The 25,175-nt window shown below is 43.1% G+C and overlaps 1 protein-coding gene across 2 annotated transcripts in view; it reads left to right on the top strand.

Moving 5' to 3' along the window:
• WDR37 (WD repeat domain 37) overlaps positions 1-23,040 on the top strand; it is a 60,466-nt gene extending 37,426 nt beyond the window's left edge. For both annotated transcript variants that reach the window (XM_053262816.1, XM_053262817.1), the window contains 4 exons: positions 1,409-1,550; positions 17,633-17,767; positions 18,956-19,070; positions 19,597-23,040. In XM_053262816.1, the coding sequence (XP_053118791.1) occupies positions 1,409-1,550; positions 17,633-17,767; positions 18,956-19,070; positions 19,597-19,728 (524 nt within the window). In that variant the 3' untranslated portion in view covers positions 19,729-23,040. The remainder of the gene's footprint in view (positions 1-1,408; positions 1,551-17,632; positions 17,768-18,955; positions 19,071-19,596) is intronic.
• The last annotated feature ends 2,135 nt before the right edge of the window (positions 23,041-25,175 follow it).

The raw sequence follows: 25,175 nt of genomic DNA, 5'->3' as shown, positions 1-25,175 counted from the left end.
ATGCGGGACAACTTTGGCAGACAACTCGTCTATCAACAGAGTATTAAAAATACAAAGAGTTGATAGTGTCTAGTCTGGCATTTTTGTATTTGCACTTTTTCATCCACAGAGAGACAAACTAAGCAATCACTATGGGTGTCAAAATTTCCAGGGTGCCTGCCTCAAATATATACATATCTAGAGGATAGAGCCACTATCTTCACTTTCAGAGGAGACCCGCAAAGGGATTTTTGTAGCTTAATGACTAGGTGATATCTCTTGAATTCGGGCATCTCTACGTTTTTCCTCTGTCAAATCAGAGTCAATAGGTTGGTTCCAACCAAATGTGGAACCATGGTTAAGTCTGATCCCACACAACATCCTCAAGGCTCATGAGCATGCACTTCTCCCCCCACTCCCTGTGTGTGTGTGTGTCCACTCCTGATTTAAGCTAGAATAAAATAGGCTCTCCCCTGAAGTCCGAACCAGCCAATATCTGTTAGTTGTAATATATTTACTTGAAATAAATGGCAATCTGTAACTTACTTCAAACCTTGGGTACAGATCATGGTTTGTTTCAGACAAGTAGCTTAGAATAAACAAAGTTTGGTTGGGCTGGATGTCACAAGCAATTCTGGTTCATTCTTGCCAAAATCAGAAGTGAATGCTCACGCAGGCATAGGAGCGGGATGGGGCGGAGGGGCAGAGTGCATGTTCCCAAGCCTTGGGATGTTGCACAAGACCAGGCTTAAATGTAGTTCTGTATTATATCTGAACCAGCCCATTCTATTTGATGAAACAGATAGTGTAGAACAGAGCTGTAGAAATGCCTAATTAGAGGCGATGTTGCCTTAATAAGTTGCTGCTAATTGAAGACGATTCTGTGAGTCGTCTTCAAAAATGACGTCAGTGGCCCTATCCTCTAAATATGTACCTATTTGAGGCAGGTGCCCTGGGAATTTTGGGGGATGGTACACACTTCCGAGTCTTGGGAACAATACCCGGGGCCAGGTTTAACACCAATTCTGTGTTGCATCTGAATTAGCCCAATGTCCATTTTCATTTTAATGCTTAAATAAACCAGTACTTTTTGTTCCATTGCTCTTTGAATCAAGAGGAAAGGCTAAATGGTGGTAGGCTTGATTTAATCACTGGTGAAATGGGAAAACTAATCTATGTTAGCAATGGTGCCTGGGGATCGAGGCTCAGGCTCTGAGATGCAAAACTTATAATTTACCTAGGGCAGCTAGAAACCTTAGACTAGGTTTGCCTTGCAGAATCTTGTATTTTAAAGGATTAATGTTAGGATGGGGGCCATCTTGGTCACCGTCAAAACATAGCGACGGTCTCTCTGATATGTTTTCATCACCAGCATTTGTGCAAATGTCTTGCCTTCTCGGTGCCTTAATGTTTTCATCTATGGTTGTAGGACATGACCAAGAACTTACACATTGTTGCACACATCCCACCCAGCGTCTTGTGGTGACTGCATCACGCGACACAACCTTCCGTCTTTGGGATTTCAGAGACCCTTCTATCCATTCTGTGAATGTCTTTCAGGGCCATACAGAGTAAGTCACAGCTGTTTCCTAGGGTTCTTAAGGGGGAACTATGTTGGGCTACTTATGCCAGAACTTTCTATCTGCTTTGAGTTTTGACACTTAACCATCTTTATCCAAAGACTTTCCCTAGAAATTTCTTTCCTTTTCCTCATCCTAATGAAAGGGTCTGTCAATGCCAAGACAAGCTTGATAAGGTGGTAGTCCTCTTCTAGGTATCATATCGGAATTGGGCTTTAAGATTATTGGCTTTTTAAATGAATATTTGCAACGTATTGCTTCTGTGCTGCACTGTGAAGCAGGTTGGAAGGTCTGGAGGAGGCAGCTTCTGTCACATCCCAAGAGCCATCAGAGCATCCCTGACCACCCAGGTCTTGTGCAAGCCTCTGATCTGGATAGTGGTTCCATCATCCATAAATAGTGGGTTCTGCACCTGCGCAGATCAGCTGCGGGTAGAATTTGTTAGCTCCTCGCGACGCCGGAAATCGCCTGTTGCATGTGACTGTAGTAGCCTCTAGTGGCGGTTGGGCGTCTCTGCAATCAGTTTCTTTCTGACCGCCATTGCGATCAACACCCTCTTTAAGACTGCCCGTCCAAAGTCAGCAGCCTTAGCAGCCCGCAAAGAATAGAGACAGCCGTGCAGACTACCGTGATCCCTGTGCAGCGGGCAGAAACGGCCGTCCAAACCACTGTACCGAGGCCTCCTCAGCGTACAGTTTCACTTCAAACATACTTACCACACTGGTCAACTCTTCCACTGCCATCACAATGTTCAATTTCGTTGCAGACTGACATACCGCTCAAATCGACCCAACCTGTACTCTCCACTCTCCACCAGGCAGCAACTCAGACGTCCCGTACTCAAGAACCAGTTAAAGTGATTTCTACAGCTGTAGGCAACTCACCTGTTTCATCCAAGGGTGATGAGGATGACAATGATATTGAGGATGACTATACCTCAGACTCTACGGAGGCGGATCCAGAGGATCCAGAGGCACCTGCTCTCCTGGATCTGGATTCGGATGTTGCTGCGATTCCATCAATTTTGCCCAATGAAGAAATGAAGGGTTACCATCAGCAGGTGGCGGAAATGGCACGAGTCCTGGGTCTACACCTGAAAGAGAAAACCACTGACTTAGAGGACCCAGTATATAATATGATGCGGTTGGCCTCAGGCCTACAACCTGTTTACCTGCCTATGCTACCCCATATTTCAAGAGCAGCTAAGTCAGCGTGGGAGGTGTTGCAGACTTCTGCACCTACTTCCAAATGTCTTGAGGCTTTGTATCGGATACAGGAGGAAGAGAATACTTACCTGATGCTCCACCCTGCTCCTAATTCATTAGTGGTGGATTGTGCGACAACTTCTAAGGGCGGCAAAAGACATACGACACCAGCAGATAAAGAAGGCCGCAAGCTGGACGTACTTGGCAGGTGAACTTACTCTACTGCATGCTTGTCAATCAAAATAGCTAATTATGTAGCATGCCAGGCAAGGTATACGCATTCCCTCTGGGAGGCGTTGTATGATCAACGCATTGCGTTAGAACCAGGGGAGTTTGTCAAAAGATTCAAGACGGTGTTTGCGAAGTCAACTGCAGCCACCTGCCAGCAATTGGTGAACGCAAAACATTTGGCTGAATCTGAGTCTCGGACATTGACGTCATCTATTATTTTAAGAAGGCATGCCTGGTTGCGTGCGACGGGTCTACAACAGGACATGAAGGATTGGATTGAGACTCTGCCCTTTGATGGTGCAGGTCTCTTCTCTGACAAAACAGATGACAACATGGAACAGTGAGAGAAATCCCGAATTACGGCTCGATCTTTCACTAATCCGAAGTATTCTAGCAGATACAGACCATACAATCAGTACAATCAGTATCAGAACCGTCAGAGCTCTTATTGCCGTTCTGACAAGAGGGATTTTAAGCGGCCTTACCAACGCTACGGTAGTAACAGGCGGTCCTTTTATCCTATGAATAGGGTGAACCAGACTTCTCAAAATAAGAGAACACCACAAGCAAAGCAGCAGCTTTGATTGGCCACAGAGCCCACCGACACCAAGCGAAATACCTCTTCTATGCAACAACAAGCACTTAAGTACCAGGAACACCATCTCCTTGAACACAGCCAGAGTTACTATCAAACTGGCAAGCCATATAACATCGGACCAGTGGGTCTTGCGCATAGTATCAATGGGATATGCGCTGGAGTTCAAGGAGTACCCGCCTTTCCTGGGTGTGAAATTCACTCCCGAGACTTCTACATATCAACTTCCTTGAGCTGCTGGCTGTGTTCAGAGCCCTGGTTGCCTTTCGAGGCAACTTGTAGGGAAAACTGTCCAGTTACAGATGGACAATACGACAGCCATTGCTTATGTAAACAAGCAGGGCGGGACAGTGTCCAGATCTTTATGCAATCTCAGCCTGCAGTTATGGAATTGGTGCATCCCACACGGGATTTACCCCATTGCCATTCATATCAAAGGCAGCATGAACTGTTTGGCAGACTCACTAAGCAGAGATCTAGTGCTGGAGCAGCACGAATGGGAATTGCATCCAGAAGTACTGCAACAATTGTTCCTGGCTTGGGGCAGACCAAAGGTGGACCTATTTGCGACTTTTGAGAACAGCAAGTGCGAACAATATTGCTCCCAGATGGGAGTCGGCCCATGGAGCAAGGGCGATGCCTTTCAGTATCTCTGGAGCCAGGAGCTGTTTTATGCCTATCCACCCACGCCTTTACTGCCCAGGGTGGTAGCCAAATTTCTACACGCCCGGACGAGGGCAATAGTGATTGCGCCGTGGTGGCCAAGACAACCGTGGTACATACACCTACTCAGACTTTCGAGAGGGAATTACAGAAGGCTCCCTCTGTGGACAAATCTAGTCACTCAAGATCTAGGCAGGGTGGTTCACCCCAACCTGTCCGTAATGAATCTCACCGCGTGGAGGATAGGCTTCTGAGGAAGATTCTCCTAAATACCCGTAAGCAGTCCACAAGGCGAAACTACCGGGCAAAATGGCATAGGTTTGCTGCACATGCTGCCTCCAGAGGCTATGACCCGAGGGAGGCAAGTCTGAAAGCCATCCTTCTCTACCTGACCACTTTGAAGCAGAGTGGCCTAGCAAACGTCTTTATTAAGGTTCATATGGCGGCGATATCTGCGCACCACGATGGGTGGGTCGGCAAGACAGTCTTTACCCATCCACGTTGTAAATACTTTTTGAGAGGCATCAATAACCTATATCCACCAGTGCAGCAGCCGGCCGAGAAGTGGAGCCTCTCCTTAGTTCTTTCGTCTCTGATGGAGGCGCCATTTGAGCTATTAGCAGCAGCATCTCTAAAACACTTGACCCTAAAGACTCTCTTTTTAGTGGCGATAACCTCCGCCAGGCGAGTAAGTGAACTATGTGCACTTCGTATTGATGAACCCTATACAAAGTTTTATCCAGAAAGGGTCGTCATGCGCTTAGATCCTGAGTTCCGACCTAAGGTAGTTACTGAATTTCACCTGAATGCCGAGATTGTGCTACCTACCTTTTTCAGGGAACCAACGTCTTCACTCAAGCCCGCAATGCATTCGCTAGACATCCGGCGAGCTCTTCTCTTCTATTTGAAGGCCACCAGCAGTATTCGTAAAACACCTCGGTTGTTTACAGACTTACAGGGGAAGTTCAAGGGGTGTTCGCCAACTCGCCAGAAACTCTCCTCTTGGTTGGTGGAATTGATTGAACTAGCATATGACCAGCAAGGGGTCAACCCTCCAGCCACAATTAAAGCGCACTCGACTAGAGCTTACGCCACGTCTGCAGCGCATTTGGCTGGCATTCGTTTCACTGATATCTGTTTGGCGGCAACGTGGTCATCGCATCAGACGTTTGTGAGGCACTACTCCATAGATGTGCGGGCTGCTAAGGCTGCCGACTTTGGATGGGCAGTCTTAAAGAGGGTGTTGCAGTGACTTGCAGGTTATGCCCACCACGAGTTGGGTAGCTCGCAATTCACCCGCTGTTTATGGATAATGGAACCACTATCCAGATAAACAGGTTGCTTACCTGTAACAGATGATCTGGTAGTGGTTCCATCATTCATAATAGGGATGTGCATGGTCCGGAGCAGTCCGGACCGGCACCGAAGGGGGGTCTTCCTTTTAGGGCGGGGAGGGCTTGCTTACCCCTCCCGCCTCTTTGCCCCCGCCAGAGGCCGTATTTCACGGAGTAATGGGGGCGCTGGAAACCAGCCCCCCCCGCCCCCCCGCCCCCCCCGTCGCGAGCAGATCAAGGCACAAATTACCACTACCACTACTGCCGCCGCCCGCCAGCCCTCCCTCCCTCCCAGCCGCCCGCCCGCCCGAGTCCTCACTGGATGATGTTTCCCGGCGGGTAGACCGGGCCTCCGGCGATCGGCGTCCTTTGCGGCGCGCACAAAGCCTCAGTAGCCTGCAGGACTTCAAAGGGAGAGGAGCTCTGTTCGGTAGCTCCTCTCTTTGTTTACAACATCATCCGGTGAGGACTCGGGCGGGCAGGCGGGCGGCTGGGAGGGAGGGAGGGCTGGTGGGCGATGGCGGCGGCAGTAGTGGTAGCGGTAATTTGTGCCTTAATCTGCTCGCGGCGGTGGGGGCGGCTGGTTTCCAGCGCCCCCATTACTCCGTGAAATACGGCCTCTGGCGGGGGCAAAGAGGCGGGAGGGGTAAGCAAGCCCTCCCGCCCTTAAAGAAATACCCCCCACCCGGACCCGAACCAGCCAGATCCGAACCGGTCCGGCAGTTCGGCCATTCTTTAGAATGGCCTCCGGACCGGTTCGGACACACCCCTAATTCATAACACCCTCCCTGCCATCCCCACATCTGATTTGACAAGCCACTGTAACGGAATACTCAGGCCACTATACCGCTGCAGTATCATACTGCCATGTCGGCCATCAAGAAACTGATTGCAGAGACGCCCAACTGCCACTAGAGGCTACTACAGTCATGTGCAACAGGCGGTTGCCGGCGTCGCAAGGAGCTAACGAATTCTACCCGAAGCTGATCTGCGTAGGTGCAGAACCCACTATTTATGAATGATGGAACCACTACCAGATCATCTGTTATAGGTAAACAACCTGTTTTTGCTAAACTTGATTCAGCCTCAGGGTTGTGATGAGGCCATAGTTCAGTGGTAGAGCACCTGCTTTGCATGCAGAAGCCTCCTGAGCTGGCGCTCAAATTTGCAGGGGTGCACTCCATAAACTGCTGTTTGAGAAGCATTTTCTTCCCCTTGGATTTTGGTACCAGCTTTGATGGAGGTACCTGGGGCCAAGCTACATGCTTCTACTCCACATTCAAGGGATACAGTGCCACTTTTAAAAGGTGCAGCAACATGATGGAACTTAGAATCTGACCATGGTTTCGCAAGCATCCTTAAGGATTTTAAATATTCTTGTTTAAGTTCACAGTGATCCTTTTCCAGATGGAGCTTCTCCCATTTTAACAGAGTACTTATTAAAATGAGTGCTCTGCGTACTAAAGCTTAATAATATTAGCACAAGGGTCATGGTTAAAAGGGGTGGATGATAGGGATGTGCCTGAATGTTATTTGGCACCGGCGGGGGTGGTACTTTAAGTGTGGAGGAGGGTGTACTCACCCTTCCTGCCACATTTCCCTTGCCGGCGCTCCGTTATTTTTAAGCCCCTCGGGGCGGCAGCGTTCCTCCCTGCCTCCCTGTTTCCCAAAGTGGCCGAAAGTAGCTACCGCGCGTGCACCCATCTGCCATGCGGTCACTACTTCTGGCCACTTCCAGCTGATGAGGGGAAACGGGACGGCAGGGAGGAATGCTGCCGTCCCGAGGGACTTAAAAATAACGGGGCGCTGGTGGGGGAAGTGCGACAGGAGGAGTGAGTACACCCCCCGATCCGAAACGTTTTGGAGGCCTTTATAATGGCCTCCCAAATGTTTGGGGCTCAAGCCTAGCAGATGAGAGGTGTCCATTCTCACGAATGATGAAGCTGTGGGCAGGAATGCTAAAAGCAAAGTCGTCATGACCTTGCAGCATCCAGTCCACAAAGGAGAGTTCATTTAGGATTGCCCTACCCATGCTCAGCAAGCTACCAGTCTGTACAAGGAGTGGTGCTGCAGGTTTTTTCTTTATACTGTGCTCTGATCTTCCTTTAGAAACCTCAGGACAGCTTAATTGAGTCCTCTCTGATCTCCCATTCAAGCGCAAGTCAGTTCAAGCCTTACTTTGCTTCAACGGTTCAGCCACACGAGATGCTCCCATACCATTTAGTGGGTTGCACCCAATGCCTCAGCATGTCAAAGATGCAAATATTGGACCTGTGGGGGAAGATGTCATGGAAAAAGTTCCTGCCTCTTATCTCTCTGCACCTGTCTAGGGACGATCTTCTGTCTCTTTGGTCTGAAATACTACTGCAGTAAATGTCTACAGACCTCTCACCTACATTTGGCAGTACTAATTTTGATAGGCATACTTGTCTGAGAACTGGAAATAAATGCAAGACTATTTAAAAGGTCTGTTCCCCCCCCGCCCCGCCATTACTGCCTAATATTGTATCCCATACAGTCTGGAAGTAGCAAATATTGGAGGCGTGAAGCCGCTGAGATGGTACTTATAACAATTGCTTTTGTACATATGCAGTAGTATGTGCAAGAGACTGCGGTTTGGGAGCTTACTTAGTTGAAACCTAAATTGACAAGCATGCTGAAGCCGCACTTCAAAGAAAAAGATATTGGAGCTGTCCCAGTTGTAATAACTTAACTCCAACGGGGGAGTTGTTATGCAACAAGACATCGGAGATGCTCCAGCAAAAGAAATGGCAGAGGACTTGGCATCTCAAGGGATGACAGTGGGGAGGAGAATTTCTATTAGTAGATATGGTGTATTGGTGCCAATACATGTCCTTGTACTTAATTCTCAAGTCACTGAATCTGCCAGGCTTTATTGCAGCAGTCTGTTACTTGGTTCATCTTTGCTTGCCTAGACTACTACTGTTCTCTAAATGCCAACAATGCTGATACCTGCAGGCTTCCTACCAAGGATCCTTGACATGTGCTTGGTGTTGGGAGAGGGGCCACAGAAGTAATGGGTGTACAAATTTGCCCTCCCCACAGTGGAACTTTAATGATGATCACCCAACATACTCTAGGTCTGGGACTTCGGCCCTCCAACTTCAGCCTTCCAGCTGTTGTTGGACTAGAACTTCCATCACCCCCAGCCACAATGGTGACCATTTTGGCTGGGGATGATGGGAATTGTAGTCCAAGAACAGAACTTCTAAGTGGCAGAGTAAAAAAAGCTCAACAAGTGAAGATGGAAAAGAGCACTTTTCGTGGAGACCAAGATCCATAAGCTGGTTTCTCAAAAGCTGCACTTACATATGCACTGGTGGCATGATCTTTCACTACTACAACAGCTGCAGCATGCATGTTTATTATTAGTCATGAAGGATTCCTTTCCAGATCAGATGGCAGTCTCACTTGAAAAGTGAGAACATCAGCGATGTTCCAACGAAAGAAATGGCAGAAGAAAAGACCTCTTGGGAAAAACTGCATCTAGAACTGTAGGTGCTTTCTGGTGGTGTCAATAAAGTGAAGGCTACTGGGAAATCAAAATAATCTGTGCCATATACTTGGTATATTCAGTGAAGTCACTTCATAATGTTCACTGACGTGAAACTTGTAATACTAGATTGACAGTAATTTTGGTAAAAATAATTTTTCTGTAAGTGTTGGTGAGTTGCTTATTTATATCCACCTGTCTTGGTTTCTTTGTCAGTCTCCACTTTTGTTTTTGGATGTTTGTTGTAGGTTACAGTGTTGTTAGATTAGGAATTTACTCTTGTCCTCTGCAGAAAGTTCTGTGGCATCTTAAATATTTGAGTCTCATATGTTTTTTTTAAAAAAAATGTAATTAACATGTGAGTGTTTACTCAGTTGTTTTATTACAAAAGAGCAGCATGCTTGAAATGTGTTTGGTGCACTTAAAACAAAACCCTTTTGGCACCTTTGGATGGTTTATTCTTGTTTCTTCTGTGAACTGGTGCAGCTCCTTTGGCTTTGAGTGATAGGGCTGTCAAGTCACTTGCATCTGGCAAATAGGCAGGTAGTCCATCTTGGCAGCTGTATCCTGTACTTCTGCAGCCAAGGCACTGAAAAACCGTAGTAGTTTTAGATAACTATTTTGTTGGCATGACATAATCTAGATGGTTTCCAGCAGATGGCGCCTTAATTCTGTCTTCAGCCTGGAAATGGCATATCTAACATTCAAGTGTAAATTTTTTCCATAAAGAATTCTGAGTTTATCCAACCAGATTAAAATGCAACAATATTTTTTTAAAAGCTTTCCCTGCCTGTTTTCAGTAGGAATTTGAAGTGGCTTCAAATGCATCATAGAAAAGACTGCAGTGAAGGAATAAACACACCTATAAAATATTTGCTTCCATGGATTAGTGAATATTGGCATATTAAGTGTTGGTTTTCACATGCTACCGATATATTGGAAGTCAGACAAGAAACTGGTCTTTCCCTGGAGGAACTTGCAGTGTAAAAGTGAACAAAAGGGATAAATGATAAAGGAAAATTGGTGGTTTGGCAAGTGGATGAGGATTTTACAGCAAGACCAAAGAAATGTGGTTGTGTACATCAGGCCTTGACAAATGTTCTTTGGTTTTAAGAGCCTGCCCCCAAATGTAGGAGCCAGGCAGTGGACACTTGCAAAAGTACTGGATTCAGTGATGGACAATTGTGGAGGGGGAAGATAAATGGGCTTCTCCTTATCCCTTTTACAAGTTGCATACTTAGGACAGAAACAGGCTGCCTGGGAAAAAAAAAAGTTTTCTTAAATAGCTCTACCTCTGTATATCCTAGTTTAGGCACCTCAGTTAAATTTCTAGACACCCTGGTTCCCTGGCATCTGGGATTTGTCAAGTTCTGCTGTACACTTAGCTAAGTTCTAGTTCATTTCTTGTTAGGGAGTAAGGGAACAAGAGTGAGGTATTTTTTTTAAAAAAGATTTCTTGGAAAAAATACTGTGATAAAGGTCTTAAAAGATTCAACCAGAGTGTAGTTGTTGTGAAAAGATAATTTCATATATAAGGAGCAACATGCACTTCAATATTTATGATCCAGAAAGACTCTAATTGCAGAGAAATCTACATGCTTTGGTCTTGCAGTCTTAACTGGAAAGGACACACCATTACTTAGTTTTAGGTTAGAGTGATTAAGGTTACAGTTTTAATTATTAATTGCCTTGTGTTCATATGGTAAACTAGGAAACAACTTTTGGGGAAGAATCGAAATATTTTTATATACAAGTAGTCAGGCACACTTTCTTGTACTGTGTATTTTTGCACAAAGTATTTAATGAAAAGACTACTCTTGTGAGTCAATAGCAGCTGCTTGGTTTGGAAGAGAACTATTGAAGAAATGTTGAGAAGTAAAATAGAATCCAGTGTGTTGTCAATATGGCGTTTCCTGTCCTGGATACTGTTGTGGGATATATAAGCATCTGGTCTCTCGGACCACCCTGGGATTTACATGCAAATGTGTTCAGAATCAGAATTAGTGACTCCCACCCCTTCCATTACTGAGTGACAGTACTGTGTCCGTGGGGAAAGAAAACCTTTCACAATTTTACTCCTCCACTCAGTGAAGAGAATCTTGTTCCCTTAAAACAGTGCTGGATGGTTGAATTCATCTCTTGGATAGTTATTTATTTATTTAGTGCATTTTTATACCGCCCTAACCCAAGGTCTCAGTTGGCTTAGTTGTCCATGATATGCTATAGTAGCATTGTAAGTAGGGTCCTAATGAGGCTTTAAGGGCATTTCTAGATTTTTGTTGCTGTTCAAAACACTTTGTGCAAAGCAAATGCTTCGGTATATAAGACTTCTCTCTCTGTATGTGAAGTTTATATGTATTGACAGAATGAGATACCAAAGCTTCAGCTGAAAAGTCTGGGATGGTGACACAGCTTATCCCTTTGATACCTGTAAATTTTCAGCTGCAAAAAAACTCCCCCCTTCCTTGTGATCTTGGGGGGGGAAATTCATTCTGATAGATGGCAACTGCTAAACAAGAACATAGACCTAAGACAGGTTGATCTTTTGCTTGCGCCCCTATGCAAGATACTTCATGGTGATTTCCTCTTTCCCCCCATTCATCCAAAGGACACCTAATATTCTTAGCTTTTGATGCTCTTTTAACTGGAAACATCTGCTGCTAGCCCCCTCACTTGCCCACCTGTAGAATTTCCCCTAATTTTATTTATTTATTTATTGTTAGGTTTATATACCGCCTTTCATTAAAACAATCACAAGGCAGTTTACAAAAGTTAAAACACATAATAAAAATGAATTAAAAGTATTTAGCTAAAAATATAAAAACAATCTGATATTAAAATATATAATATACAAATACAGAAAACATGGATAAAAACACACAGAAGCAGCAATAAAACAATCATGTAAAGGCCTGGATAAAAAGCCAAGATTTAACCAGCTTTCTAAAAACTGTCATGGAGTCTGAGGAATTAATGGTTTTTGCATTGACACAGGTATTTTTCTTCTGCAACCTTTGTATTGTGTGTGACTAAATTGTCTTTACTAACCTTTGCCATTCATTTACTAAGGATTGCATCCTGCAAAGGCCCATTTTAAGCGAAATTCAGTCCATTCACTGAGCTAAAATTTAAACTGGCCACAATTTCTGCCTCTCTGTCTCAGCATTTGGTAGCAAGTTTCCCTCTTCCCAGAATCTAACACCCATTACTGTGTTTTCCTTCCCAACTCTCTCAAATCTCATGCTGTGTGAGCAAAATGGGCATGGTAGTGTTAATTTTTTTTGAAGCGGTTCCAGGCAGCACACCGCATCAGCATTTCATGGTCCAGCATTTTCTGCATCATATTTTTTCCCCCCTGTGAGTGTGAAATTTCAGCAGATTGTTATGCAAAACAGTTTTGTGTCTCTGTGTGACTGGGGAGACAGCTGTTAGTCCTAATGAGGAGTGCTAGCATTACAGTATTTCTGTTGATTGAGACCCACGGAGGGAGCAGAATGTTCCAGATCAGGCAGTGGTGTGTGGTGAGAAAGTGCCACTCTGTCAGCTGGAAGTACATGCTCGGCTGCTTGCTACGACAAGATAAATGAGTTTTGCATGAGTTTTGTAGGGCTTGGCATAGTCTGAAGTTTTTCCAGAGAATGGTAGTAGCACACCAAACACCCCATGGGGGACCCACAGTTTAAGGGTGTCATAAGGCTACTGTGTCTTTGCCAACTTTTTTTTAAATGCCCAAAGATACCTGTCATCCGCTCTGAGTTATTAAAAGCCTAATGCCTTTTAGCGTCCCATTAACACAGAGTCTAATGATCTTTTGTTGACATTTTTCATTAACTTAGCCAAGGGGATGTTAACCACAATTTTAACTTGGCTACAACTGCTGGAAGACCCAGGATCAAGAGAAAAAAAGTCAGAGGAATGTTAATTTCCCCCCTCTTGCCCAGTTCCTTATTTAAAGTTTCCATATTCAGCATGGATTGAGCTTTGGGCAGTATGTATGTTGTTAAGCCTCCAGACAAGAGGCAGATCAATTTATTGACCAGGTGCTCTAGCTAGCCACCCCTTCTCCATTCCATTTACTCCGAGTTCCAGCCTTGATTTAGTTGGTGAGTAAGAAAGTTCACTTTGTTCTTGCTCCTATATTGTTTATCACAGGAGCGATGATCTGGTAGCCTAATGTTGAAGGGAGCCACAAATTAGAGTAGCTGAAAGTTGCTGCACTAGAGATGGAAGAGAATTTCCTTCCTAGTTCAGTACGTTCAGTGCAATGCACTCTCCTCTGAGCTGCCATTTTTAGAGGACTTAAATTCATAGGTGGCTTTTAAAAGAGCATGGTCATTAGATGATTGCTTTAGAAATCTTTAGTTAGTCATTGAACAAACCATGAGGATTCCTATCTATTGACATACAGGCATTTGCTGGTGTGCGTGCACATGTACACATACACTTGTTTAAAAAAAATCCAAGGCTGGTGACGCCTTAAAGACTAACAAATTTATTGTGGCGTAAGCTTTCACTGGCAAGAACCTTCTTACCATGTTCATGAAGCGGGTAGATAGTCTGGTGGCTCTAGGGATTCCTATGTAAAGTGAGATTTTAAAAAAACGAATACATTCCAATACCATACTTCAGTCAGTCATAGGCACATGGGAAGCTGCCTTATGCCAAGCCAGGCCATTAGATTGCCAAGGTTCCAGGCTTAGGGGTCTTTCCCAGCCCTCATTTGGAGATGCCAGGGATTGAACCTGGGACCTATTGCATCTAGAGCAGATGGTCTGCCATTGAGCTACGGCCCCATCCCCAATTTGAAACAAAGTTCAGTCACTAGAGGTAAATATGCCCATAGAAACCTGTAGATAGGCCCAGATGCATTCCACCACATGTGGTGGAATAGTAGGTGTTTCTACTGATGTAACTAATCTAGGTCTCAATTCAAGACAAAGAGATTATTCATTGACTGATTGATGCCATATTGGCCTCCATTTTGCTACAAGGCTCTTTGCACTGGTTCACATAATCAACAAACTATGGTTAAATTTGGGTTGTTAATAATGCCTAAAGCCTATAGAGACTTAGCACTCTTTCTTCCATTCCTCTTACTTTCTTTGCTTTTCTCCCATTGACATCCTGGCTTGTTTAAGCTATAGTTCTGTGCCTGATGCAAAGCTGAGAACAAACAGGATGTGAAACCAGTGTTTAAGCTCAGTTTCAGTAGCAATATACCCTTTTGAGCTTTCCAGATTTGCTTTTTGGGAGACCCCCCTTGAGCTATGGAAGGGTCAGTGGTGGACCATGTGGTTTGCATGAAGAAGGTCCCAGATGCAGTCTCTGGCATCTCCAGATCAAAGGAGCTCTGGTGGTAAGGTTAGGAAAGACTTCTTCCTGAGGCTTTGGAAAACTGCTGCCATTGGAGCAAACAGTACTTGGATTGATGCTGCAACAGTCTGATTCTGTATAAGGGAGCTTCGTACGTTCATGTGTTTTGTAAACAGGCTGCCAGCTGATGAGGGCTGTTGTTCCACACATGTACATGGTGCATTTACAGCACATGAGAAGATGATCCATATCCCAAGGGGCTCACAATCTAGAAATAGGCATGGGGGAGGGGAGGGGAGGGATGGTAAATAGGGGAAGAATATGCAGTTATTTCATAGACGTGCTTATTTGTTTTATTTAGTTATTTATCATATACATCGCTAGGTACATGGTTTAAAAATACAACAAACACAGAAACAGAATAACAAAACAGTTTTGCAGAATAAAAACGGTTTAAACTATTTTTTAACTAAAAACCTTAGAAGGCAGGTGCATCTTAAGGGTCTTTTTCAAAGCAGCCAAACTTTTATTTTGACAGGAAGCACATTCCAAACTGAGTAGGCTCAGTTGCAGTAGGATATGGGGTTGAGGTGATTGTGCCCCCCCCCCGCCCCCCGGCAACTATCATTCTGTGCTGATGCGAGTTCCCAGGCATTTTCAACGTATATGGTATGGCTTTTGCTGTAGGAGTGATGTGTGAGAACATAACTTGTGCAAACAAATTTCAGTGTTTTTTAAATCGATACTGATATTTCTCTTTTTATGAATTTTAAATGCTTTATTGTATTTTAATTCTGTACACTGCCTAGAGATTTCTATACTAGGCAGTATACAAACTCAGTAAATAAATAAATAAAACAAAACATGGCAGGAAGGAGTGATGCGACTGATCTCTATTGAGATTTTGAGTGAATATGTTTAGGTACAATATCTAATGAAACCATATCTACTTACAGTAAGCCATTAACTCTGGATGAGAGTGTTCTTTACAAAAAGAAAAAAGGTGAATAACGAAATAATGCTTAAAAGATAAACGCCATTGTAATGATGTGTGATAATCCAGAGCTCATGCTAAGAAGGGAGGGGCCATAGCTCATTGGGAGAGCACTCACTTTGCACGCACAAGGTGCCAGGTTCAACCCCTGGTTTCTCCAGTTGAATAGGACCTTGCATAGCAGAGCTGGGAGAGAGTTCTGCTTGAGACCAGGGGCAGCTTCTGCTAGTCAGAGCACACAATACTGTACTAGATGGAACCAGTGGTATGTTTTATAAGGCTTCCTTTTGCCTTGCATATGCCGTGTTAGATCTTTTGAATTTAAACTAGAGTTCAGTGGCCAAAGGTTCAGCTGGTAAAGAGTTAACTTCTTATGTGTTCTGCCTTTCTTTATTTTTTTTTTTAAAAAGCAACCCACACGGCACCTTTGGGATATAGACCGGGATGCAAATTTAAATAAATCGTTCAAGTTTTTGAGCACAAGCTTGAAAAGCAGAGAGCTTTGAACAGTTGTTTGAAAAGCAAGCTTTTAAATCTTAACTAGCTGAATAATTTTAATGCATGGTGAAAGAATCAAATCTATTGTCATATGTTGTGGAACAGTGAAATGCTCTGTTTGTGTGAATATTTCAGTATGTAGTGCTCTGCCATGCATATATTCCAGGAAGCTAGGCATTCTCATGGCTGTGAATGTGTGGCGGTTTTGGAGATCTTCCATAGATTCAGTGGCTGTTGTGTACACAATTTGGTATTGGGAACATGAGGATCAGAAGGTTCCAGTGAAGACCTTTAGATCATCGGATGTAATTACCCTGGGCAGCTCAGTAGCACTCTGATACAGCATTAAAAAACTTTTTGTACCACTGATACAATGGTGTTTGGATCTAATTAGAGTTTAATTTGATGTCAGTTTATATTAAGAGAGCTTGCACATACTGGTCCATTGTGACTTGGGTAATACTAATCTCAATCAGTAGGCTGACTAGGACATGAAATCAAATTCTCACAGTACAATAGAAGTGACAGGAGCAACTTGACACCTTAAATTAAAATTACGAAATTCCAAGCAATTGATGTGTGTGACCCCTGAGCTATACAGGATAGGTCATTAAATGCGATCCATAGAAATTGAGTTAAGCAGCATGCTGTAATGAACCTGGGGAGAGAAGGAAATGCTTTGTTAGCATGCTGTATAAGGTAAAAACAAGCAAAAAGCATTGTAGACTAGAATGGAAGGAATAGCTTAGAGCACTTTGTGTCTTCAGATTAACAGTTAACATGTTGGCCACTTGGGTTAAATATTGTCATCCTTTCTTATGCTTGACTTGCTCATTGTAATTCAAATACAAGTTTTATCGCTTCAGTTTTAGAGTTCTTATTACATTTTAAATTGTTTTAATTATGTTAATGGTTTTATATTGTGAACCGCCCTGGGACTTTTTTTTTGTATGGGGCGGTATATAAACTACTAAATAAATACAGTAAATATTGTTAATTTGGTATAATCAGCTTCCTTAACATGGAAGACAGACATAATTATTCTTTTCATATGGCCGAAGGATTTTTCTTTACATGTATCATTTGGCATGATAAGCTCCCTCCCTTACAAAGAGAGAGACTGGTTCTAATACTTGAGCATGCAATTGTATGCTACAGATATTTAAGCTACCTGTTTGATATGTTGTAGTGAGGTCTTGACCAGACTTCCTTTGGAGGGTACCCATTAGGCGTGAAGCTTCGACCAAAGCCTCTGCTAGTGCTGTGCTTTTCCCACTGCTGGTGGGGTCCCTTTAAGGAGAAACAGAGCCTTGTCAAGTCCCAGGGCCATTTTGGAAGGTGCACATGGAGTGTTGGGAAATGTAGTCTTCTTGGTGCACAGCTTCCAAGATGGCGCTAAGTTGCACCAGGTCTCTGTTTCCCTTAAAGGAGCCCTACTGGTGCTGGGTAAAGCACCACACTGCACAGTGGAAATGGCTGCCTCTATGCAGTGTTGAGGGGCTGTGTGGAATATCCAGCTTTGAGCAAAGCTTCGCAGAAGCCCAGTAACCATATCAGAAGGTTTAAGGGCTTTCATGGGTATTATGTGAAGGATCCCATTCTTAAGCTTTTTCATATTATTTGATTTAAGGTTGCTTTTTTCCTTGAATAGTGTGTTGTGTTTTTCAGCTGGCAAGTATATTTTAGGTAGCTGTGCTAACTGTGACTCTGGTTTGTTTGTCTTAAGCACTGTGACTTCAGCTGTCTTCACTGTAGGGGACAACGTTGTTTCGGGTAGCGATGACCGTACTGTGAAAGTTTGGGACTTGAAAAATATGAGATCGCCTATTGCAACTATCCGTACAGATTCTGCAGTAAACAGGTAATCCAAAGCAACCCATTGGGCTGTTAGTGATGTTCATAAACTATAATACATGAGAATTAGCGCTCAGCTTCCTACCTTTAGCTAGGATCCTACTGATTTCAGGCTTCTTTCTTTCTTATTAACTTCCACTTGGGATTAATTCTGTTCAAGTTCAGTGGTCATGCAAAATGACAGTTTTTATTAGACACTCTTGTACCATTTTGAATATAGACTAGAGTCTCATGGTCCAGCTTCTACATAGCCAATGGTGGTATGTCAGATTGGTACCCTTGACAGCTTCTCCTGAAAAAGGAGACTGTTAAGCGAATGGATATTGTGTGCAAAACAGATAATTCTTAGCATGGAAGGTCACCTGGATTCTGGGTTTGACAGACTATTTAATTTGTACTCTATACTTCTTTGAAAGAGCTTAGAGCAGTTTACATTTGGTTACATTACTTTCCCCCATCTGGACAGGGTGCTTGGGACCAGACTTTCTGAAGCTGAATCTATCATACCACACCATGTGCCTTTAGGCAATTCTTATGCGCCTCAAAGTAAAAGCAACCTAGGCTTTTTTAATTGGATGTAATTTGGTTGTCCTTGGATTTTCTTTTCGTTCTTACTTGATGGAAATATTTTGAGACTTGCACAAACTAATGCAGCACTTACCTGAATTGTTTGGGGAATGCCACATGCTTATGTAAATGTTTACAAGGGTCTAGGTGCAGCACATCCCATATGTGCAACTAAGGCATTTAACAAGAGCTGGGAGTGGGTGGATGACTCACCAAAGGATCCCTCTGATGGGGTAGGGTAGGGGAAAATCCCAGTGTTCACAGGAAAGGCCTTGCATGCTCCTTTTGATGCTAACCAAAGGGCTGCATTGGTGCATCTGCTGGTGGTGACAGCATTATTAATTTTAATGAAGATAGATTTTGAGAGAGAATATCACTCTCCCACCCCCCAACACACACACTTCAGAAAGCACACCAGAAACAAATCACTTTCCATTAGTCTAATTCTTTGCAAGAAAAACAGAGAGAGATAAAAATTAAAAGAAAAGCCGTGTTGCATAATTTCAGTGTTACATATTTGTGGGAAATGTGTATGATATAAATCTTCAGTTAAATCACTTTCAGTGAACTTGCATTGCTAGATTCCATTTGTCAGGCTCCCTAATCTATTTGTATCTCTTCTGCACAGGATTAATGTTTGTGTCGGCCAAAGAATCATTGCCCTTCCCCATGACAACCGACAGGTCAGATTATTTGACATGTCTGGGGTGCGATTAGCACGGCTCCCTCGCAGCAACAGACAGGTACCACGATTTTAGTTCCACATGCAAGAAACATGCATGCTTCTTTCTCTGAATCAGTGTTGGTTGTAGGATGCTGAAGGTTTGGAGAGTCTGATACAAAGATGACCAGCTTAACCATTTGGTGGAAGCAGTCATGTGCTTATATATTGAACATGTCTGGATCTTTCCCCTATATATATACTTGGCATATAAGATCAGATACAGGGTACTGCAAACTCACTCTGCTTATGGAACTGAGCTTTCCTTCTCGGGATAGTATGGATTTTTTTGAGAATCGGTCAATTTGATTGGGGAAGTGGCCACTGTTCCCTCTAATTTTTTTTTTTGGTCTATGTGCAGAATGAGTTTTGTTCTGGGTGGCAGTATCAAGGCAGCCGCATTCTGCACCAGTTGTAGTTTCCAGACTACGTACAAAGGCAGCCCCACGTAGAGTGTATTACAGTAGTCAAACCTGGAGGTTACCAGCATATGTAGTCCTTTCTAATGTGAGTCCTTTCTGCTAATGCAGTCCTTTCTGCTGTCACAGGGCCATAGAAGAATGGTCTGCTGTTCAGCGTGGAGTGAAGACCACCCAATATGTAACCTGTTCACTTGTGGATTTGATCGCCAAGCAATTGGGTGGAACATCAACATCCCTGCCTTGCTACAGGAAAAATGAGATGCTGGAAGAATTCAGTCTCCCTCTCTTTATCTCTCTCTCCCCACCCCCCTTCACTTTGGTTGCCATAGACTTCCACCTTTTTTGCAGACTTGCCCGTAGGCTAGTTTGCTATCATTGTAAAAGGTGCGCCTTGAAAGGGTGCGTGTTGCAAATGTTGTTACCACATTGTGCACAGTTTGCATGAAATGTACAGGGGGAAAATGTGACCTTTTTTGGAAAAAAAAAATTAGGTTCTTGTGTATGAATTTTTATATCTTGACATCCACTGGTGTGTAGAAGGATGTTTGGCTTTCCTAAGGAGCATATATAAGTGTCCATAAGTTATTCAGCCTAGATGAACAGTAGGGCATTATGTTTGACTTAAATGTGAATTCTGTGTACTTGTTGTGAAAAATATATAGTCTGCCTTCCCCTCTCCCGCCACCATTTTACATATCTGCCTTGTGATTGAATATAGTTCAGGGCTAAACTTTTAAGATGAAGAGTGAGTTTCACTTGATGGAGGGATGTGGTCCCCCCCACCGCCCCCCCATCTATATGAAGTCTGACTTGAGTGTTCCAATGTAGTGTTAATTCCAGTTCTTGTTTAGTCTAGTTTCTGGAATAAAACTGAGGGTGAGGGAAGGAGACAGAAATTAATGCTTAAACATTTGCGTGCAGAATGTTTGGGTCGCCACATCGGGAACGTTCCTATACATTTCAAGAACGAACCTGTTCATTCTTACCTTGTTGGCTTGAGCACACTCTGCTTTGCAATGTCTCTTGCATGGCAAACTACAAAATGTTACAATCACAGCAATCTGAACATGGTTTTAAGCACTTTAGTTTATAGCAGTTGTTATAAACCATTTCTGCAAGCGTCAGATGATTATCCTAGAGAATGTGAGACCTGTATTGAAGAAAGATTTACATAGCTACCCTTTTGTAAATTTTTTTAAAGCCAGAAAATAGATCTTGTTTGTTTGGTGGTTTTTTTTTTTTTTTTTAAGATACACCTGTGTTTTTTTAAATGGGAGCTCTCCTGTTGTAGTTCTGTTTGAGCCAACAGCACCAAGGCTGAGACCCAAGCCGCCACAGGAGTTCTGCATACCCAAGGAGACCTCAGGCTTCTGTATTCTCTCCCACTCCCAGCAAGCCACTTTTGAAACAGAGGAGTCTTTCAAAAGCAGTTTGTTATGGCATTAGGGAGTAGAGTTTGCGGCTCAAAGAAGTAAAAAATTTGCATCTTGGCTGTTGTAACTGTGTGCTACCTCAAAAATGAATGTGGGCCTACTTTGAATCTTGCTGTTTAACCTTGATGAAGCACTTTGGATCTTGTTCCAGTGTGCTCTCTTTAAGAATGGAAGACAATCATACCAAATTTCAAGCTCTAGCTTTATGAAGGTTAATAGAACATTATCACAGTGAGGCAAACCTGTCCATTTTGAACATAGGCAAAGGTTCCTGTGTGGTTCTGTACATAATTCTGTCGTTCTTTTATTCAGTTATTCTAGATGGGTTTTACTCCTCCTGTGTTCTGTCCTGTGTTATCAGCTTATTGTGCTTGATGCATATTTCCAATTGCCTTTGGTAGTTGACAGATTTGAAGAAAGATATGGAGGCAATATTTAAGGCTTCCTCTCAATGGTGCATTTTCACCTGAAGACAGGAACTGGTTCTCTTAACTGTCCATCTGTTCTTCAAAAGAATCAGAGCAGTAGTGTGGTAACCTACATTACAATTCCTTGATCACTCCTTTAAACATTTATGTTTGAAGCTGGCATCTGCCATAGCATTGCTTAAGATAAATTGGAGAGACTGACTCTTGTTTCTTTAGAGGAGAGGGTGAATTGGGAGTAGAGGCACAATTTGTGGGAGAGTGGCAAACCTAGTGTAAAATTGCAGGAGGACCAATAGGACAGAACTTGTGCAAGAAGCATGTAGTATTATAATAGCTTGATCTATTCAGGGCAAAGATTGCGTGATACCAGAGATTTAGATACCAGTCCTTTAAGGGAGAGAGTAAATGGTTGAGTCACACAATGATGATTTTGTGTGCTGATACCAGAATAAGCAAATGATTAGTCGATTTTAAACTCATCATATAGGTCTCCCCCTTCTGTTCTGGAAAAATCCTTGCTGGTTTCTCAAAGTCTCTTACAATCTGAGTCTTCTCCTCCTGTCATCCCATACTCCATGATAATTTTGGAATATGTATGACTTGCTTGCATTTTTCATATCCTTTTATGGCACCACCTTCTCTATGGGCCTTCCCACACAGTGACTGAACAGGGGAAACCATTGTGGTTTGAGAGAAGCAGCCATGCCAGTTGACCCCCTTGGCCATTTTGTTGGCCGTCAAGACAAACTAGAATAAAGCTGAACACAGTAGCACATGTCACTATGAAAGATCTTGTTTTCACCTAGGTGCTCCTTGGCTAAAGGAGTTAAAGGCACTTCAGCTGAATTAACGTACAGGTTGAGAGCTATAAACTATTTCCCTACATTATTGAAGGTAAGCCTAGACTGGGGAAAAGCTTAGGTGCCCTTGGGCTGACTGGGGCTTTTCCATGGATCAGTGTGGACTTGTGACTCCTTACCTTCAGTGAGAGGACGTGGACTCCAACTGCATGGGTAATGTAGACTCTTTTTGGATATGTATACCATAACACAGGCACGTGGGAGATGCTGTTGAGCTTGATGTCGCCAAAGAACCAGCCTCTTATTGCAGAGATGTCTACAAGCCCATGTTTTGTGGCTTCCTTGTAAGGAGTAAGCTACACAACTACTAAATATTTTAAATACTGTGTTGGGTGTTGAGGTGATAATTCCCATCCCAACAATAGATGTGAAAACAGTTACACTGGTTATACATTTCACATTATCTGGTCTTCACATCAGAATGGACTGGTGTTCTAGCAACTGCTGTGAATATTTATCTAATTATGTCCTGCATTTCACATAGAAAAAAGGAAAGTGACTGTTACATATTTTCAGTATTGAGACTTAGTTTTGCAAAAGATGGCCGTATCACTGGGCAAATCACAAAGACCTGTGTCTGTCTGTCTCTGTATATGTGTTCCTCAAACAATGCACATCATTTTTTGCAGCTGAAAAAACTGTAACCATTTCAGAATCTTAACAATCTTTCTTTGATGCCTATCTTTGAAAATCAGCTTCCTTAGAGGAAGAAAATCCTGTATTTGTATGTCATTATAGAACCACTTTTTAAAAATTTACTGAGATTCTGGTGATTTTTGTGTTTCTTTAGATGTTCAGTGTTTGTCTTTGTTGCAATTTGAAAATGCCATTAAATCATTCAGCATAGTTTCAGAAGTTGTCTTTATTTTTATTTATCAAGATACATAATGCACAATGTTTTAAAGAACACGCAAGTTATTAAGTTTCATAAGTTCTAAATGACATTACTTCCAAAAGTGTGTGTCCCTCTTTCTGCTGTTGTCATATCCCACCTTAGTGAAAGCAATCAAATTGCGTTTTCCCAATTTAGTTAAATCTCCCTCAGTTTCTTCTGCAGCTTTTTCTATGGGTGGAACTAGATGTCAAAACAGATTTGGCTGCTGCTGAAAACAGTAGCCTCATGTATCTTCATGGTTATCTTTCCCTGTAGAATCTAGGAATATGTGTTATCTGCCATGCCATCATGCTGTGACTCACTCCCCTCTACTGGTTGGCTGTCATTTACAGATGAAGCGGATTCTTGAGGATAGGCACATAGGAAGCTGCCATAACTTGAGTCAGACCATTGGTCTATCTAGCTCAGTATTGTCTTCACGGACTGGCAGCGGCTTCTCCAAGGTTGCAGGCAGGAATCTCTCTCAGCCCTATCTTGGAGATGCTGCCAGGGAGGAAACTTGGAACCTTCTGCTCTTCCCATAGTGGCTCCATCCCCTGAGGGGAATATCTCACAGTGCTCACACTTCTAGTCTCCCTTTCACATGCAACCAGGGTTGACCCTGCTTAGCTAAGGGGACAAGTCATGCTTACTACCTTTGCATTTTAAAAAGAGTGTTTTCAGTCATGAGTCGGAATACACGCTTGAAAATGGGTGCCGGGTGCCTGCTGAACTCTCAGAAGCCAGAGGCTGCCCGGAATAGATTTTTGCTCCATGATTAGCAGAACCAGAATAGTTGAATTTTCTTTATTTGCATAAGTGACAAAAGAACATAAGAGCAGCTTTGCTGGGTCAGACCCAAGGCCTATCTAGTCCAGTATCCTGTTTTCCATAGTGGCTCATTAGGTGCCTCTGGGAAGAGATAAACAGGCAAGAGATGAAGGCATACCTGCTCTCTTGTTGTTGTTCCTTTGCATCTGGTATTCAGAGGCATCTTGCCTCTGAGCCTGGAGGTAGCTTATAGCCATCAAGACTAGTAGTCATTGCAGCATAAAGCTTTCCTTTGTGCAGATGAAGCATTGTGTTGCATCACATGTAGAGAATTCCTAAAAGTTAGAGGGAAGAGTGGGAGAAGGTGACGTGGGGTTGCCATTTTCATTGGCAGCTCTGGGTCATATGTAGAATTCCATCCTAAACTAAGTCTGGCAGGAAGATGGCCAAACTAGCGATTGAAATAGAAGTTGACTGTGTAACAAAGTGTACTCGGCACTGTGAAGTCTTTAACTTAAAAGTGGCATTGAGAAGCATTTGTATATGTTTCCAATTCTTCCCATATTCTGTGGAAGCAGATCTTTAATTACATCTTGCTACATAGGTTATGAACATCCTCCATGTGGCTTGTTTCCCCACTGTTACATTAAATTGATTTTTCTTGCTTAAAGAAACAAGTCAAAACATAGATTCAGTACAATTTATTTTGATACAACAGCCCTCAAACTATCATGAAATACTTAGACTGAACAGAAATAACTGATACAGCTTACAATAAGCTGAAGTCAAGATTGACAAGTGATCCAAAGATTGTCGCATTCATATGAAAAATGAAGAGTTGCGATTGCTATGGAAACGTCTTGCATAGTTTAAGCACTCTTTTAAAATATTCTTGCAAAATTGTCATCAATGGCATCTTGAAGGCCTTATGGTTTGGGCTTGTCAGGCAACACAAGTGAGACCAGGCATATCAAGTTATTGGAGTTAAATATTTCTCAGAGGAAGAAAACTGAGCTGGGAATTCAACAAATGACACCATATTACTCTTCTCTTTGCTTCTTTTGAGAAACTAGCCCTCAATATGGATCGCAAGGGCAAAGTGTTGACTGAAGACGACGACTGCAAAACAGCCCCAGAGTAAGTAGTCATGTGGCTATCCATTAAGCAATCATAAGAGCTAATAAAAACTTGCAGGCACTGACATCTCTCTGGTTTTTGCACACGTGTAGCACTTTATTCAGTGTATTTGTTAGCTGCCCTTCTGCATAAGCACTCAGGCTGGTGTACAGTCAAAGATAATTGCTCATATAAACCTTGTTTTGAATTCTGATTTTAGATT

This window comes from Hemicordylus capensis, chromosome 6, assembly GCF_027244095.1.
Source record: "Hemicordylus capensis ecotype Gifberg chromosome 6, rHemCap1.1.pri, whole genome shotgun sequence".
Lineage (NCBI taxonomy): Eukaryota > Metazoa > Chordata > Lepidosauria > Squamata > Cordylidae > Hemicordylus > Hemicordylus capensis.
This window is presented reverse-complemented; position numbering and strand designations above follow the sequence as displayed.